At 41.6% G+C, this 14,166-nt stretch overlaps 1 protein-coding gene across 1 annotated transcript in view; it reads right to left on the bottom strand.

Annotated features, from left to right (window-relative positions):
- VSIG8 (V-set and immunoglobulin domain containing 8) overlaps positions 1-14,166 on the bottom strand; it is a 243,959-nt gene that overhangs the window by 86,997 nt on the left and 142,796 nt on the right. The window contains exon 2 of the mRNA XM_069217773.1: positions 2,809-2,978. Within this exon, the coding sequence (XP_069073874.1) occupies positions 2,809-2,978 (170 nt within the window). The remainder of the gene's footprint in view (positions 1-2,808; positions 2,979-14,166) is intronic.

Here is a 14,166-nt window from a genome sequence, read left to right as displayed (position 1 = left end):
ATCTTGGGGATGAGCTATTTTATTGCATGACCAGTCTATAGGCTACAGTTATTAAGTAAAAGTTTTGAATGTTTACAGCTATATATCTGAGTAGCTGCTGTTGTATTGTCCTTGACTGGACAGTGTTAACTGAGATCTCACTAGAGGCAGATTTAACTGTCTGCTGAAGACAGCATTCTATCCCATCCCTTAATATTTGAGCCAAATTTGCGTCAGCACCTTGCTCATGATTGAATGGGTTTCTCACCTCTCTCGGTGCAATGCTGTTTGTTCAATGGTTTTCCTCCTTATTCCCGTGTTTGCCACACCTCTGAAGCCTTTCTACCTTGCCATAATTTCTGAGGAGATCAGATATATACTTCAACTGCTAACACATGGGACCTATTTTTATTCCCATGGGTCCCAATTCATTTCACTTTAGCACTCCATGGAGCACATCATCTTCCTTGCCTTCTTCCCCATCTATGCCCTTCTGCACAAGCTCACTTCCCAACTTCCTGCTCATCCAATGATCTCTCCCTCCCCTTCACACAGACCCCTGCTAGAGTTTTTAAATTATTTTTTGCAGGGGCCCACAGGTGCCCACTGCTGCTGCGATACTCTCTTCTATCCATTTATATGTTAAATGTCAACCCAAGCAATATTTATTTCTTAATTTATCATTTGAAAACGACCAATGGTCATCTTGGAACAATAAACTGAAAATTAAGCATAATTTACTAAATCCAAAATGGCTGCCTTTATGTCAGCAATCATGCATACAAATGCACATGCATTGATGGCCACCTTTGAATGGCTTTTCTTATAATGAAAAGCAAAGAGCATTTCAAAATGACCACCCTGTGTGCTCATTTGTAAGCATGATAACTAATACACCAGTGACATTTTTCTTTTGTTTATATTCTGTTACTATTCTAATGTTCCAAGAAGGATGAATGCCATTTATGAACGATAAACTAATAATAAACTATAAATCAGCCAGCCAATGCAAACAAGCACTGGGTAAGCCAATAGCTCTGTGCCCAAGTATTGCAAGCAAGATCAACTGCTAATTGTTGGTGAGATGGAAACTACGGAGTGATCCTGCATCGAAAATACATAAAAGAGGCAGCACTAAATTAGTGGAGTAGAATACAAAACACATCTGTTTGGTGTAAACAGAAAGAGAAAAAGCAAACAACTGACAGGCAGTACAAGAAAATGCAATACAAAACTTGCAATAACATTAACTCATTTGTAAAACTCTATGATACAAAGAGAAAGACTAGGGCTGAAAAAGTAACATTGATTTTAGTAACTTCAGACAAGACATGTGCAAGACAAATGTGCAAAACTTTTCAGATATTGTTTTCTTGCCACATTCTAGTGATTCAAGAAAAACATTCTTTAGTCCATTAATAAGAGAAAACTGAGCAATTTTAATTGTATTCTAGGTTTCAAATAATCCTCATTCGGCTACTATTTGTACTATTTGTATTAAAAAAGTGTGTAAATGAAACTTCCCTTTTCTCTGTAGTAAAGGTATATATAATGTATACATTTGTATTAACTATTTATAAAGTTCAACAAACTTTTTTAATTTTTCCCAAATTGTACCATAGGGTGGACCCCATCTAGATTGAGAAATCTTCCTATAGTAAAGTGTAGGGAACAGAAAAAGGTGTCCTTAACTAAAATAAATAGTAACAATATTTGTAAGTTAAATATGAATATAAATTAATTTTAGGTATTTATTTTCAACGTAAAACAAAATAAAAATGCTACAGCACTATTAACTTTATTTTGAACTACATATTTATTGAAGTTAAATATAATAAACTACAGAAAAACTATTTTTGGGAATTTTAAATTAAAAAATGATTTCCCACTCATGGTAAAAACATGTTTTATTATGTACTATGCACTGTTAATTATTAAAACTGCTGTATATAATTCATTAAAATTAATTTCCTTACATTTGAATGAAAGCTGGTAAATTAATTAAAAAATAAAAAGGTAAATATATTTATAATTAAGTAATATATGTTTGATTCTAGATTGAAAAATAAATAAATTACATTTATTTATATTTTAAGCTATTATAAATAATTTAATTTGCCATTATTTTATATGGGATTTTATTTTAAGTCCATATCACCGTTATTGTCTAAGGGAGGGTGTTTGCAGCACTAGTGGTTGGCCATGTGTGGTGCTGGACTTACTCCAGCTCTTAATAATTTACTATTGTTTTAGGACCGTTTTTGGCTGTGGTAACTTTAGAACTGCAGTTTGTGAATGGCAATTGGCTTACTCTTTTGAAGGTGGATGCATGTCCCTCTCTAAACCCCTCTTTACTCCTCCCTAAACACCCCCCCATTTAGTTGTAAGTATGTCCCTTTAACCAGCCATTCCTCTGGTGATCCCACATTTACTACTCAGTAGTAAACTTACAAACAAGAGGAGCTTCCCTTTGAAAAGGTAGGCCAAGTGGAGGAGATTTACAGAGGTTGGTTTGTGAAAATAATTTTGTGTAACTTTAGTAGTACTAATGAATTACTACTACAAAATACAGTTAGTCAATAGACCCCACAATTTTCTTGTAAGCTTTATAACATTTGCCCCCAAAAATCCTCCTGGAGATTAGTCAGACTCACTCATTAATTCTCACGCTCCAGTATCAACACTTTTTCCAGAGCTGCTTGTAGTTCCCAGAGCAGCATTGACTGCAGTGACTGCTGTGGGTTTCCTTTAGCTGCCCTTTTCTATGCACGTACTCCAATACTTCTCATTGGCTCTGCTTTCACAAAGAAGCGAAACATGACTACTCACCACAGTATCAAGGCCAGTGTTGTCAGGGTTCATGAGAATCCATTCAATGTCGAGGTTGCCAGTTTCCACAGTATCCAGTACATATGTGCACGGTATAGTTGTGGTATCGCCTTTAACTTTGAAAAGTGTTTCTGTACTGAGCTCATTGATGGTCACTGCTGTAACAATTACTGAAAGAGCAAAAGAAAGAGCAATATTTGTAATTTAATGTTTGCATTCTTATAATTGGAAAATTTCCGTAACAGTAACATATTCATATTTAATAAGAGTATTGAATTGACACACAAAAGGCATCAAGTGAATGCCACACATATATAAGTAAATCAAAGAGCAATAAAGTGCAGTGTCATCATCTATATATCACTTTCTTGCTATTAATCACAATGAAGGAAATTTAAATTAGGCTCCACATAGCAAGAATTATATCAAAAGGTTTCTACATAATAAATTAGAAATTCAAATACACATAACTATATTTTTCATTATCAATATTCCAGCAACAGTCAGTTGCACACACACAGGAGACAGAAGACATCCTATTAAAGAAAAAAAACTGGTTTTAGGAAACTAGCTACACAATGCAATAAAAAATAGACATCAATGACATCAAGCCAACTGCTTGCAGAAATTGTTTTTCCATTAGAATATAATTTATCAAGAAAGAATTCCAATTTTACAGACTCTTTTTAAAATATTCAACCAGATACCCACAAGCATCATACACTTTTTTCAATGTCCAGTGGCGTTAACAGATTCTAGCATAAAATAATAAATTGAGCCTGAAGAATTTAAAATCCAGAGCTGGGAGTGTTGGACTAAGCATTAGCCATAAATTCATATGAAATATCAATGGTGCCAAATATCAACTTTGACATTTAAATGGTATTTCTAACATCACAATTGTGGCCATCAATTTAAATTCTGCCCAGGGTTTGGTATTTATAAATGATTTGCTTCTAAAATCCAGCCACCACCTCATAAAGTGCAAACAGTCAACGCATTATGGGCTTCAGTTCGTGAACTTCAAGGGCTCATGCGGCATTTCCCTTCAAACAACTTAGATGGCATATAACGAAAATCATACAAATGTCCAAAAGACAGAAGCAATAAACTGCACTGACTTACAAATCATCAAAGCGAGATCACAATACCGTATATAAAGATTATGCTCAATGAATAATCTAGAAGGTGAAAGTCTGTTGTGACTGAATGTTTTATTTAGAGCTTGGCGTGAACTGAAAATCCTACAATTTCTGGAGGTAATTCTAAATACAAAGTACAACCCTTTGGATAAATATCCTTCCCACAGGAATTGTACTGTGGAAGAAATTCAGTTGGTGAATTATACTCTGTATTAAGGGTTACTGTCAGAACTGGTGAATTGTCAGTTTGCTCAAAATTGGAAATGAGGCCCTGAATCTGTGTTAGACTTTTACATATTGAGATATCTGATCTTCAAATAATTTAAAAGCTGGAAAGGTAATTCACAATTCTTTCTGATGATCTTGACTTAAGGACTGAATAGCCCACTAATCGCAAAACAATAAAGTCGCAGTTTTTCATGCCAACTGTAATGTGCAGAACCCACTGGAACCTCATAATTTTACATATTTGAATATACTTGATGAATCTGCAAAAGCAATATCTATAAAACACGCTTAAAAAAACAATAATCTACATTCTGAAGAAAAATAGGCCTCTCAGAAGATTCCCAATCAAATCAAACGCAAAAAGCCAAAGGTACTTCAATTTATCAACCTATTAAACCTTTGGAAATGGAAGGCCTTTTGTGGGTTCTCCTTTGTTCCTGGGTTGGACACCCTTTTTTTAGCATTAGGAATGAAGCTTGTGCATTTTACACATTTTTATTTAGCAATATTTTTGCACACAGCCAGCTTTTAGCTTGTTGTTTTTATATTTTAATCAGCTGCTTTATTCTGAGAAGACATTGTTGTTCGTGCTACATATTTTATCAGACCTTTAAACACACTACACTTTGTACCTTGTTCAAGGCTATCATGCTTGGTACATGATATTCTAACTTATACTGCCACTCCAGGAGGTCAGCAGTCAGTCCTCAATTCTTAGACACATTAATACATCAGGCCTGTTCCTAGAACAATGGAGGATTCATTACCTAAACATCACATAGGCATAAGTGGGGTCAGAGGGCAGTCCAGTCATTCCAGTCATGGCCGCCTGGGACGAAGACCATTCCAGTGACAGCTTTGCTGATCCTGGTGCTGACCCTTCTGCTGCCCACGTGGATTGCTAGCAAGACAACAGGCAGACCCTTGCCCACTGCTTTAGGTATGGGGTTGGGGTCCTTCCCTTAGATTGGGACTGGTAGAAGGGTTACCACTGCAATGCTCTCAGATTCAGGAATCTTTAGGTTTTTAGAATCATACAAAATGATGGGATTGTTTTTCTTCTTCACACTAATTGTAACAATGATCATTGTGTTGTGTTTCATCTGCATAATTATTACACCCCATGTTTTTTTAGAATAGAATGCAATTGCTTCAATAAATGCATTGAGATTCAGTTTGCATCTCTTATTCTGTCTTGGCATATGTGATTTTTTGAGTAACTAAGCGACAGAGGTATGATCTGTTCACCACAACTTCCCTGAGGAGTCTGGGTGTCAGGTTTAGGTTGCCAGAAATCACCTTTTCCTTTCTAGGGTTGGGTGAGGCACTGTGGGCTAGTAAGGAGATAGGCCTACAGCTTCCAGACATTGTGGGACCCACTTAGTTACCCACACTCATGATGCTGCCACCCTAAACACGCAGTCTTATTACCACAATAGGAGCCGCACAACAACCTAAATCCAATTTCGACTCAGTGAGCTACGGGAGCTTAAGAACCATAATACTGGATGAGCCTATGATACCTCACAGAAAGCTGCCTCTTAGAGCATAAGAAAGTTAAATTGGAATAAAGCGTGGTAATTAACAAAAGAGATACATACACTTGGGTAACAAACTCATCTAAATCCAAAAAATGTCATAAAAAAAGATGAAAGTATCAGAGTAACAGCTCCCAGAAGACTGGTGTGTCAGAGGCTCCACAATAAGAAGATGTGAATGTCTGATCCACTGAGAAAAGGAGAATATGTCAGGTTCATATTATGAAATTCTCAGTCAGTCACTGTGAGACTCTGAGGAAAATCATATTCAGTCACATGTTCTACCTGGGTGTAAGGAGGACTTGACTTTTACAAGAGCACATTGTGTTTCTTTGACTACACAATTAAACAATTGATATCTGAGAAATATTTTAGTTAATTTTAAAGACTATCATATCAAGTAAAGAGTTCTAGCTGCAGGGTTTCAAATGAATGATTTTAGACAATTTTCGGGTTTATATTTTTAAACCTCTAAACTTAGAAAAGAGTTCAAGCAGATGATACCGCTTTTTAGATCTGAAGGGGCTCAAGCTGTTCTTCTTCATCTGGCTTAAATTAAAAATATTCTTAGATGGATGCTCAACCTTTTCAGTGATACTGAGGCAGTGCAAAACTGTTTAAGAGGCCTACACAAGAAAGCTCAGGACAGTGAACGATAGCACATGAAAATGTTAGCATGTGAGCTGCAAATTAGGCTATGGTATACATAGGGATGATAGCTAGGGATGTACAGATCACATAGACTAAATAGGCTGCAATTTCAACTTTGTAAGACCTGCTAGTAATATAAGGAAGTTTAAAATTATCTATTTCTTTGCATGGTGGTAGGGTAAGGGCTCTCTCCATACACGTGTGGCTCATTAGGTGCAGAAGAACTCAGCATGTGTGTAATGGGTTGGGGTTCTCATGAGGTAGGACGGATTCTTATTGGAGATTTGGGTATTGTGATTAGGGAAAGGGAAGGGCAGGAAAGGGACAGGGAGACGGCACTGAGGTGGCTAGGCAAAATAAAATGAGTAGTGATCAGTGGTCTAACAGTTGTGTTAAAGTGCTTGTACAAGGACTTAGCTCGTAGCTTATGGTTCTGCTACATATTTCTATCTAGTGGGAAAGCTAATAAGTGGAGTTAATAAAGATTTATATTAAATCATGTAATGTAAACTGTATTAATAACAAGCTAAAATACCAGACAATCCTTTGCTGGATGAACAGTGAGGGGTGGCAATTTTTCTTACTGGAACATCAAACTGGCAATTGATTTACTCCCAAAAAGATCCATCTGTTAAATTGGTATGGGTGGTTGCTTCTACTGACTCAAGACAATTTGACTTTTTAGTTATTATGATCCAATTGAGGATCTGATGCAGACCTTCCACAAAATGTATAATTTGGCTATTGACTCTGTATTGGTTCTATAATCATTAGTAAAGGCTAGTTTTTTGCTGATTTCCTAGCTAAACATCTCTAGAAATGTTAGGCACACCAAACCAAGAAGTGCACCCTTAAAATTCAATGTAAAATCCTATTATGTGTTATTTGGCCCTTGAAAGGAAGAATTTCTGACTAGTAGAAATTATAGATGTTTTTCAGAAGCTTTAAATATGCCTCAAGAATCAGCTTTGTTTTAACATCACAAAATCTAGATATGAAGAGTTCTTCAATAGCTACCAATAGTTTTTCTGGTCATGCACTCACTTCTTTCTGGGTTTCTACATGTTGGTGCTTCATTCATTAGTTTTTATGTGAATCTCGGTTTTACACTGCTTCTTATTTGGGACACATTTAAAGCTGCATTTATGGGTCCAATCACTGCACGTTCAGCTAAGTTTTCAAGGGAGTGGGAAGCTATATGTTCTATTCTTCTTAGGGTTTTTGAAGATGCAACCACTAGTCTGCAGGCTTGTTATTCCCATTCAAATAAATACATTTTATCTCAGGCTAAACAAAAATTAGGAGACCATTTTCTCATGGCCAAGCTCCTAAACCAAACTCGTAGTTAGTAAATATATTATGAGGATAATGAGCAAGTAGGTCACTTAACATAGACTGCAAATTAAAAAAAAGAATACAAACCTTATATACAAGATTTCCAATTAAGAGCCTAATTCTATTACTTAAGATCAACGGTTAAAACAGCAAGTTTTTGTTAAGTACTATATGGAGGATCAAATTTCAAAGATAAATCAACTGGCAGGTCTGAGGAAAGTAAAGCAATACTGGAGAGTTTACCCAGCACAACAGCAGCTGGTAGTGATGGAATACTTTTTGAGGTTTTTAAAACTTTGGGCCTGATTTAAAGAAAGTGGCGCTGCACCCTTTGCAGACCCACTTTCCTTGCGCCCCTTAGCGTCCCCCTACCGCCACCATGTGTGCAATGTATCTAAGATATGGCGCACCATGTTGCAGGGTAGGGGACAAGAGCATCACAAATTCTGACGCTATTGATGTAGTCTGCGTGGCGTTAGACAAGGTTGTGTACTCACCCCTACTTTATTCCTTCTATTATAAATGCATGCATTCCCTATCTCATGAAGTGTTCCAATGATGCCCCCAAAATAGGAGGGCAGAAAATTCCTTACCTCCTATTTGCCGATGACACCTTGCTGATATCCCAAACAGCTACAGGCCTTTCAACCCTGCTTTCGTGGTTTATGGATTTCTGCAATGACCATGGCCTGGAAATTAATCGATTAAAAACTAAATGCATGGTGTTTGGGGATAAAAAAGGCAGGATGCGGCGACCTATTTGCCTAGAGGGTGCCACGCTGGAAAGAGTTGGTGATTTCGACTATCTAGGTCTGAAACTAGAAGATTCACATAAGTGGCACTCTCATCTCCAGAAAGCAAACCTCCGCTTGAAACAACGGGCGAGTGGTATCGTAAGATTTGCAGCTAGATCTCCTAGCTTCGCCACGACGCCCGCTATTGAAATATATAAATCGCAAGCAAGGGGGGGGGCCTTTATGGAGCTGAACTGTGGGGCCATTGCAATCTAGATGATTTGACAAGGGTGGAAAACTCTTTTTTAAGGATGTTGTTAAGAGTTCCCTCCAGTACCCCAACGCTTCCTATTCGAATGGATCTAAATTTACCTCCAATTACCAGATCGCTGCTCTCAGGCCTCTGTTGTTTTGGATTTGCCTATTGTCACTAGATTTTCTTACTCCCTGTAGATGCGGGCTAGCTAACCTGATGGACAATAACACTAGTTCAAAAATCAAGTGGTGTGCGTATGTAGAACGGACCTTCGTACTACTTGGTTTGGGGTCATACTGGAAGGATCCGTTATCTATTGCAAAAAATGCAACACAGACTCTGAAGGATGCATTTTGGCTTAATGTCCAACTTACACAACTGTCTACAGTCTCATCATCATCTATGACTGGCAGTTTTCTAAAAATCAAATGCCACTATGAATCTGAGCAATACATGGACACAGTACTTTCTCCACGTGCACGTGCATTGTATACCAGGTTTAGGATAGGCTCTCTTCCTCTGCGCATCCTAACGTACAAATGGACTAATACTAGTTGCACCTCTAAGATGTGCCCGATGGGTTGTGCCAGGGAAGAATCCATAACCCATGTCCTCTTTCAATGTTCTGCGTACCATAAACCGAGGGCTCTTTGGATTATTCCATTATGTAGAAAAATGGGTTTTGGAACTGCCTATTGGCTCTGAGAGTTTTTAAATCTGATTCATCTGTTTTAGTGGCTTGCTGTTTGGCAAAATATTTAGAATCTATTTGGTATTGCAGATTGAATATGCTAAAAAAATAGGGAAAAATCTAACAATAGACGTTGGGAGTGGTCACTGATGAACTCACTCGTGAATTTCAATGTATGCATTTATCAATTTCTCATTGTTCAATGAATCTTTTATGTTTTTATATTCATATACCTTTTAAATAGAAATGTTTTATTCTTACCTTATTTATTGTGTCTAGTTAGGTATGCATTTGACTCCTGATACCTATCATGAAAAATTTGCATTTTCGCACGATTCTATAATATGTTATTAATTTTTAGAGGGAAAATGTCTATGTTTCAAGTTTTTTATGTAGTTCAACGTTTTACTTTTGAGGACTTTTACACATAGCTTGTCCTTTTGTAAAATTATGAATTTGTGAATCGTGGTGTGCTTTTATGGTATTTATCTTTACCGAAATAAAGCTAATGAATGAATGTAGTCTGCAGTACAGAATGGTCCATTACAGAGCTGCAGCCAAGCCACAGCAAACAGCTTTGTCCCGGGGGTGTGCATCTTGGGACATAGCAGGAGCCGGCCCGGGGGCGGGGGGTGACAGTCTCAAGGGCCATTAGTGGCTCCAAAAGGGAGGCCTTGAGGCCCCACTCCAATATGAAGGAACCCCAGGGAGGTCCCAAAGGAACCCCCTTTCTTTTTCTAAATATTTGCCCCAGGGGAAGTGGTACCCAGGGCATGGGGGGCCTCAATCCCCTGCATTATTCACATTCATTGCTCAGGGGAGTGGTGGTCCCAGGGCAGCAGGAGGGGGCCATGCAGCCCCCTGCATGTTATTACTTAAATGCCCTGGGAAAATGGTGGTCCCCAGGGCTGCAGGGGGCACGCGCCCCCCCTGCATATCACTCATAAGCCCCAGGGAGGTGGTGGTCCTGGGGGCAGTGGGAGGGGGCAGGGAGGTCCTCCCCCTGCAGTTTTACACAAACGCCCCCATGTCTTGGCCCACCAGGGGCTTTAAGATAAGGAAGTGTGGGAGTTTGTCTTATTGTACGGCAGATCAAACATTTTATTGCAAATATTATATTGATAAAGATGTCATGAGTACCGTAATTTGTTGGGTAATTAGCAATGCATTGAGAGGGCATGAATGATAGTTACCCTAGGGCATGAGTTATAGTTACTTGAGCTAACTCTAACTATAACAGGTGAATTTCTATGGTTTTGTATGTTTAAAATGTGAGCCTAACTATAACGTCCCTGTAACCTTAGTTTTTTTTTTTGTGAATTTCTATTTTTTTTTTAACATAAAGTAATTTTCATCACTGTACATTAATCCAATTAACTGTGACCAACCCCATAGCCACCAAACCCCATGCTTTGGCCCTGCACAGCTGGAGTTGCATGGCCCCCTCCATTGGCCCATTTCCGCCCTGAGGACCCCATTCCACAGGGCCAGCTGTTGATATATGTATTTTTTGGAGAGGGGGGCTATATGGTTCCCTTCCTGGGCCGAACGTGCCCCGAGGAACCCCATCCCATGGCGCTCGGCCATCTAAATTTATTTTTTGGGACGGAGGGGAGATCCCAGGCTGATTTTTGGCCCCAGGACCCCATCCTCTTGGGTCTGGCCTAAACATTGAGGTGGGATGTGTGCCCCCCCAGTCTAATTTCGGCCCCGGGGCCTGGCCATGTGTAGGAAAGTACCATCTTGCCTGGCATGTTACCCCCATTTTTCACTGTATATATGTTGTTTTAGTTGTATGTGTCACTGGGACCCTGGTATCCAGGGCCCCAGTGCTCATAAGTGTGCCTGAATGTGTTACCTGTGTAGTGACTAACTGTCTCACTGAGGCTCTGCTAATCAGAACCTCAGTGGTTATGCTCTCTCATTTCTTTCAAATTGTCACTAACAGGCTAGTGACCAATTTTACCAATTTACATTGGCTTACTGGAACACCCTTATAATTCCCTAGTATATGGTACTGAGTTACCCAGGGTATTGGGGTTCCAGGAGATCCCTATGGGCTGCAGCATTTCTTTTGCCACCCATAGGGAGCTCTGACAATTCTTACACAGGCCTGCCACTGCAGCCTGAGTGAAATAACGTCCACGTTATTTCACAGCCATTTTACACTGCACTTAAGTAACTTATAAGTCACCTATATGTCTAACCTTTACCTGGTAAAGGTTAGGTGCAAAGTTACTTAGTGTGAGGGCACCCTGGCACTAGCCAAGGTGCCCCCACATTGTTCAGGGCCAATTCCCCTGACTTTGTGAGTGCGGGGACACCATTACACGCGTGCACTACATGTAGGTCACTACCTATATGTAGCTTCACAATGGTAACTCCGAATATGGCCATGTAACATGTCTATGATCATGGAATTGCCCCCTCTATGCCATCCTGGCATAGTTGGCACAATCCCATGATCCCAGTGGTCTGTAGCACAGACCCTGGTACTGCCAAACTGCCTTTCCTGGGGTTTCACTGCAGCTGCTGCTGCTGCCAACCCCTCAGACAGGTTTCTGCCCTCCTGGGGTCAAGCCAGGCTTGTCCCAGGATGACAGAACAAAGGACTTCCTCTGAGAGAGGGTGTTACACCCTCTCCCTTTGGAAAATGGTGTGAAGGCAGGGGAGGAGTAGCCTCCCCCAGCCTCTGGAAATGCTTTCTTGGGCACAGATGTGCCCAATTCTGCATAAGCCAGTCTACACCGGTTCAGGGGACCCCTTAGCCCTGCTCTGGCGCGAAACTGGACAAAGGAAAGGGGAGTGACCACTCCCCTGACCTGCACCTCCCCTGGGAGGTGTCCAGAGCTCCTCCAGTGTGCTCCAGACCTCTGCCATCTTGGAAACAGAGGTGCTGCTGGCACACTGGACTGCTCTGAGTGGCCAGTGCCACCAGGTGACGTCAGAGACTCCTTCTGATAGGCTCCTTCAGGTGTTGCTAGCCTATCCTCTCTCCTAGGTAGCCAAACCCTCTTTTCTGGCTATTTAGGGTCTCTGTCTCTGGGGAAATTTTAGATAACGAATGCAAGAGCTCATCAGAGTTCCTCTGCATCTCTTTCTTCACCTTCTGCCAAGGAATCGACTGCTGACCGCGCTGGAAGCCTGCAAAACTGCAACAAAGTAGCTAAGACGACTACTGCAACTCTGTAACGCTGATCCTGCCGCCTTCTTGACTGTTTTCCTGGTGGTGCATGCTGTGGGGGTAGTCTGCCTCCTCTCTGCACTAGAAGCTCCGAAGAAATCTCCCGTGGGTCAACGGAATCTTCCCCCTGCAACCGCAGGCACCAAAAAGCTGCATTACCGGTCCCTTGGGTCTCCTCTCAGCACGACGAGCGAGGTCCCTCGAATCCAGCAACTCTGTCCAAGTGACTCCCACAGTCCAGTGACCCTTCAGTCCAAGTTTGGTGGAGGTAAGTCCTTGCCTCCCCACGCCAGACTGCATTGCTGGGAACCGCGACTTTTGCAGCTACTCCGGCCCCTGTGCACTTCCGGCGGAAATCCTTTGTGCACAGCCAAGCCTGGGTCCACGGCACTCTAACCTGCATTGCACGACTTTCTAAGTCGGTCTCCGGCGACGTGGGACTCCTTTGTGTAACTTTGGGTGAGCACAGTTTCACGCATCCTCGTAGTGCCTGTTTCTGGCACTTCTCCGGGTGCTACCTGCTGCTGAGAGGGCTCCTTGTCTTGCTCGACGTCCCCTCTCTCTCCTGACGCAATTTGCGACATCCTGGTCCCTCCTGGGCCATAGCAGCATCCAAAAACACTTACTTCCATCATGGCCCCCTATCTTATTTTAATTTAACCCTGGGGAGGTGGCGTTCCATGGAGCTGCAGGGGGGCAGGTGCTACACCCCTGCATTTCATTGCAAAATCTCCCCCGGGGAGGTGGTGGTCCTCTGGGATACAGGGGGTGCCAGGTAGCCTCCTCCGCATTTCATTACAAATTCTGGAAGTGGTGGTCCCCAGGGCTGCAGGGGGCTAGACGCCCCCCACATCTGAATAGACATTTGTTCAGGGGAGGAGACGATGCCCGGGGCTGTGCCAGGTCCAGGTGGCCCCCCTACATTGAAAATTACAATGACCCCTGGACCTGGCCTACATGGGGGTGCATTTAAACAAGCACAGGGGCCCGTGCTTGTTTTTTATTTTTTTTAAACATTTTCGACAGATCTGACACAACTCCAGCTGAAAAATAAAAAACAAATCCTGTTTTGATCTGGGGGGTCCCCAGTACCAGAGCTAAGGAGTCAGGGTGTCCCTTCCCTGCCCGGTTTTCATTTTTTAATCTTCTTTTCTGGGACTCAGTTGAATCCAAGTCCCAACATGGCTGCCAACACTTCCTTTGTGAAGTGTTGGCAGCCAATCAGATCTAAGTACGAGATTGGGAGGGTCTGCGGAGCCTTCACGTCCTGATATCTACAAATTTGTTTTTTCTTCAATTTCGCAAAATCTACTGAATAGATTTACACCAAATAACAAAAAGGGCACTTTCTGGACCAAGAGCTACCTTTCTACCAGATTTAGGGGGTCATTCCGACCCCGGCGGGTGGCGGGCGCCGCCCGCCGGGCGGAGACCGCCAAAAGACCGTACCGCGGTCAAATGACTGCGGCGGTCATTTTGACTTTCCCGCTGGGCGGGCGGGCGACCGCCAAAAGGCCGCCCGCCCGCCCAGCGGGAAAGCCCCAGCAACGATGAAGCCGGCTCCGAATGGAGCCGGCGGAGTTGCTGGTGTGCGACGGG

The sequence above is a fragment of the Pleurodeles waltl genome, chromosome 12 (assembly GCF_031143425.1).
Source record: "Pleurodeles waltl isolate 20211129_DDA chromosome 12, aPleWal1.hap1.20221129, whole genome shotgun sequence".
Lineage (NCBI taxonomy): Eukaryota > Metazoa > Chordata > Amphibia > Caudata > Salamandridae > Pleurodeles > Pleurodeles waltl.
This window is presented reverse-complemented; position numbering and strand designations above follow the sequence as displayed.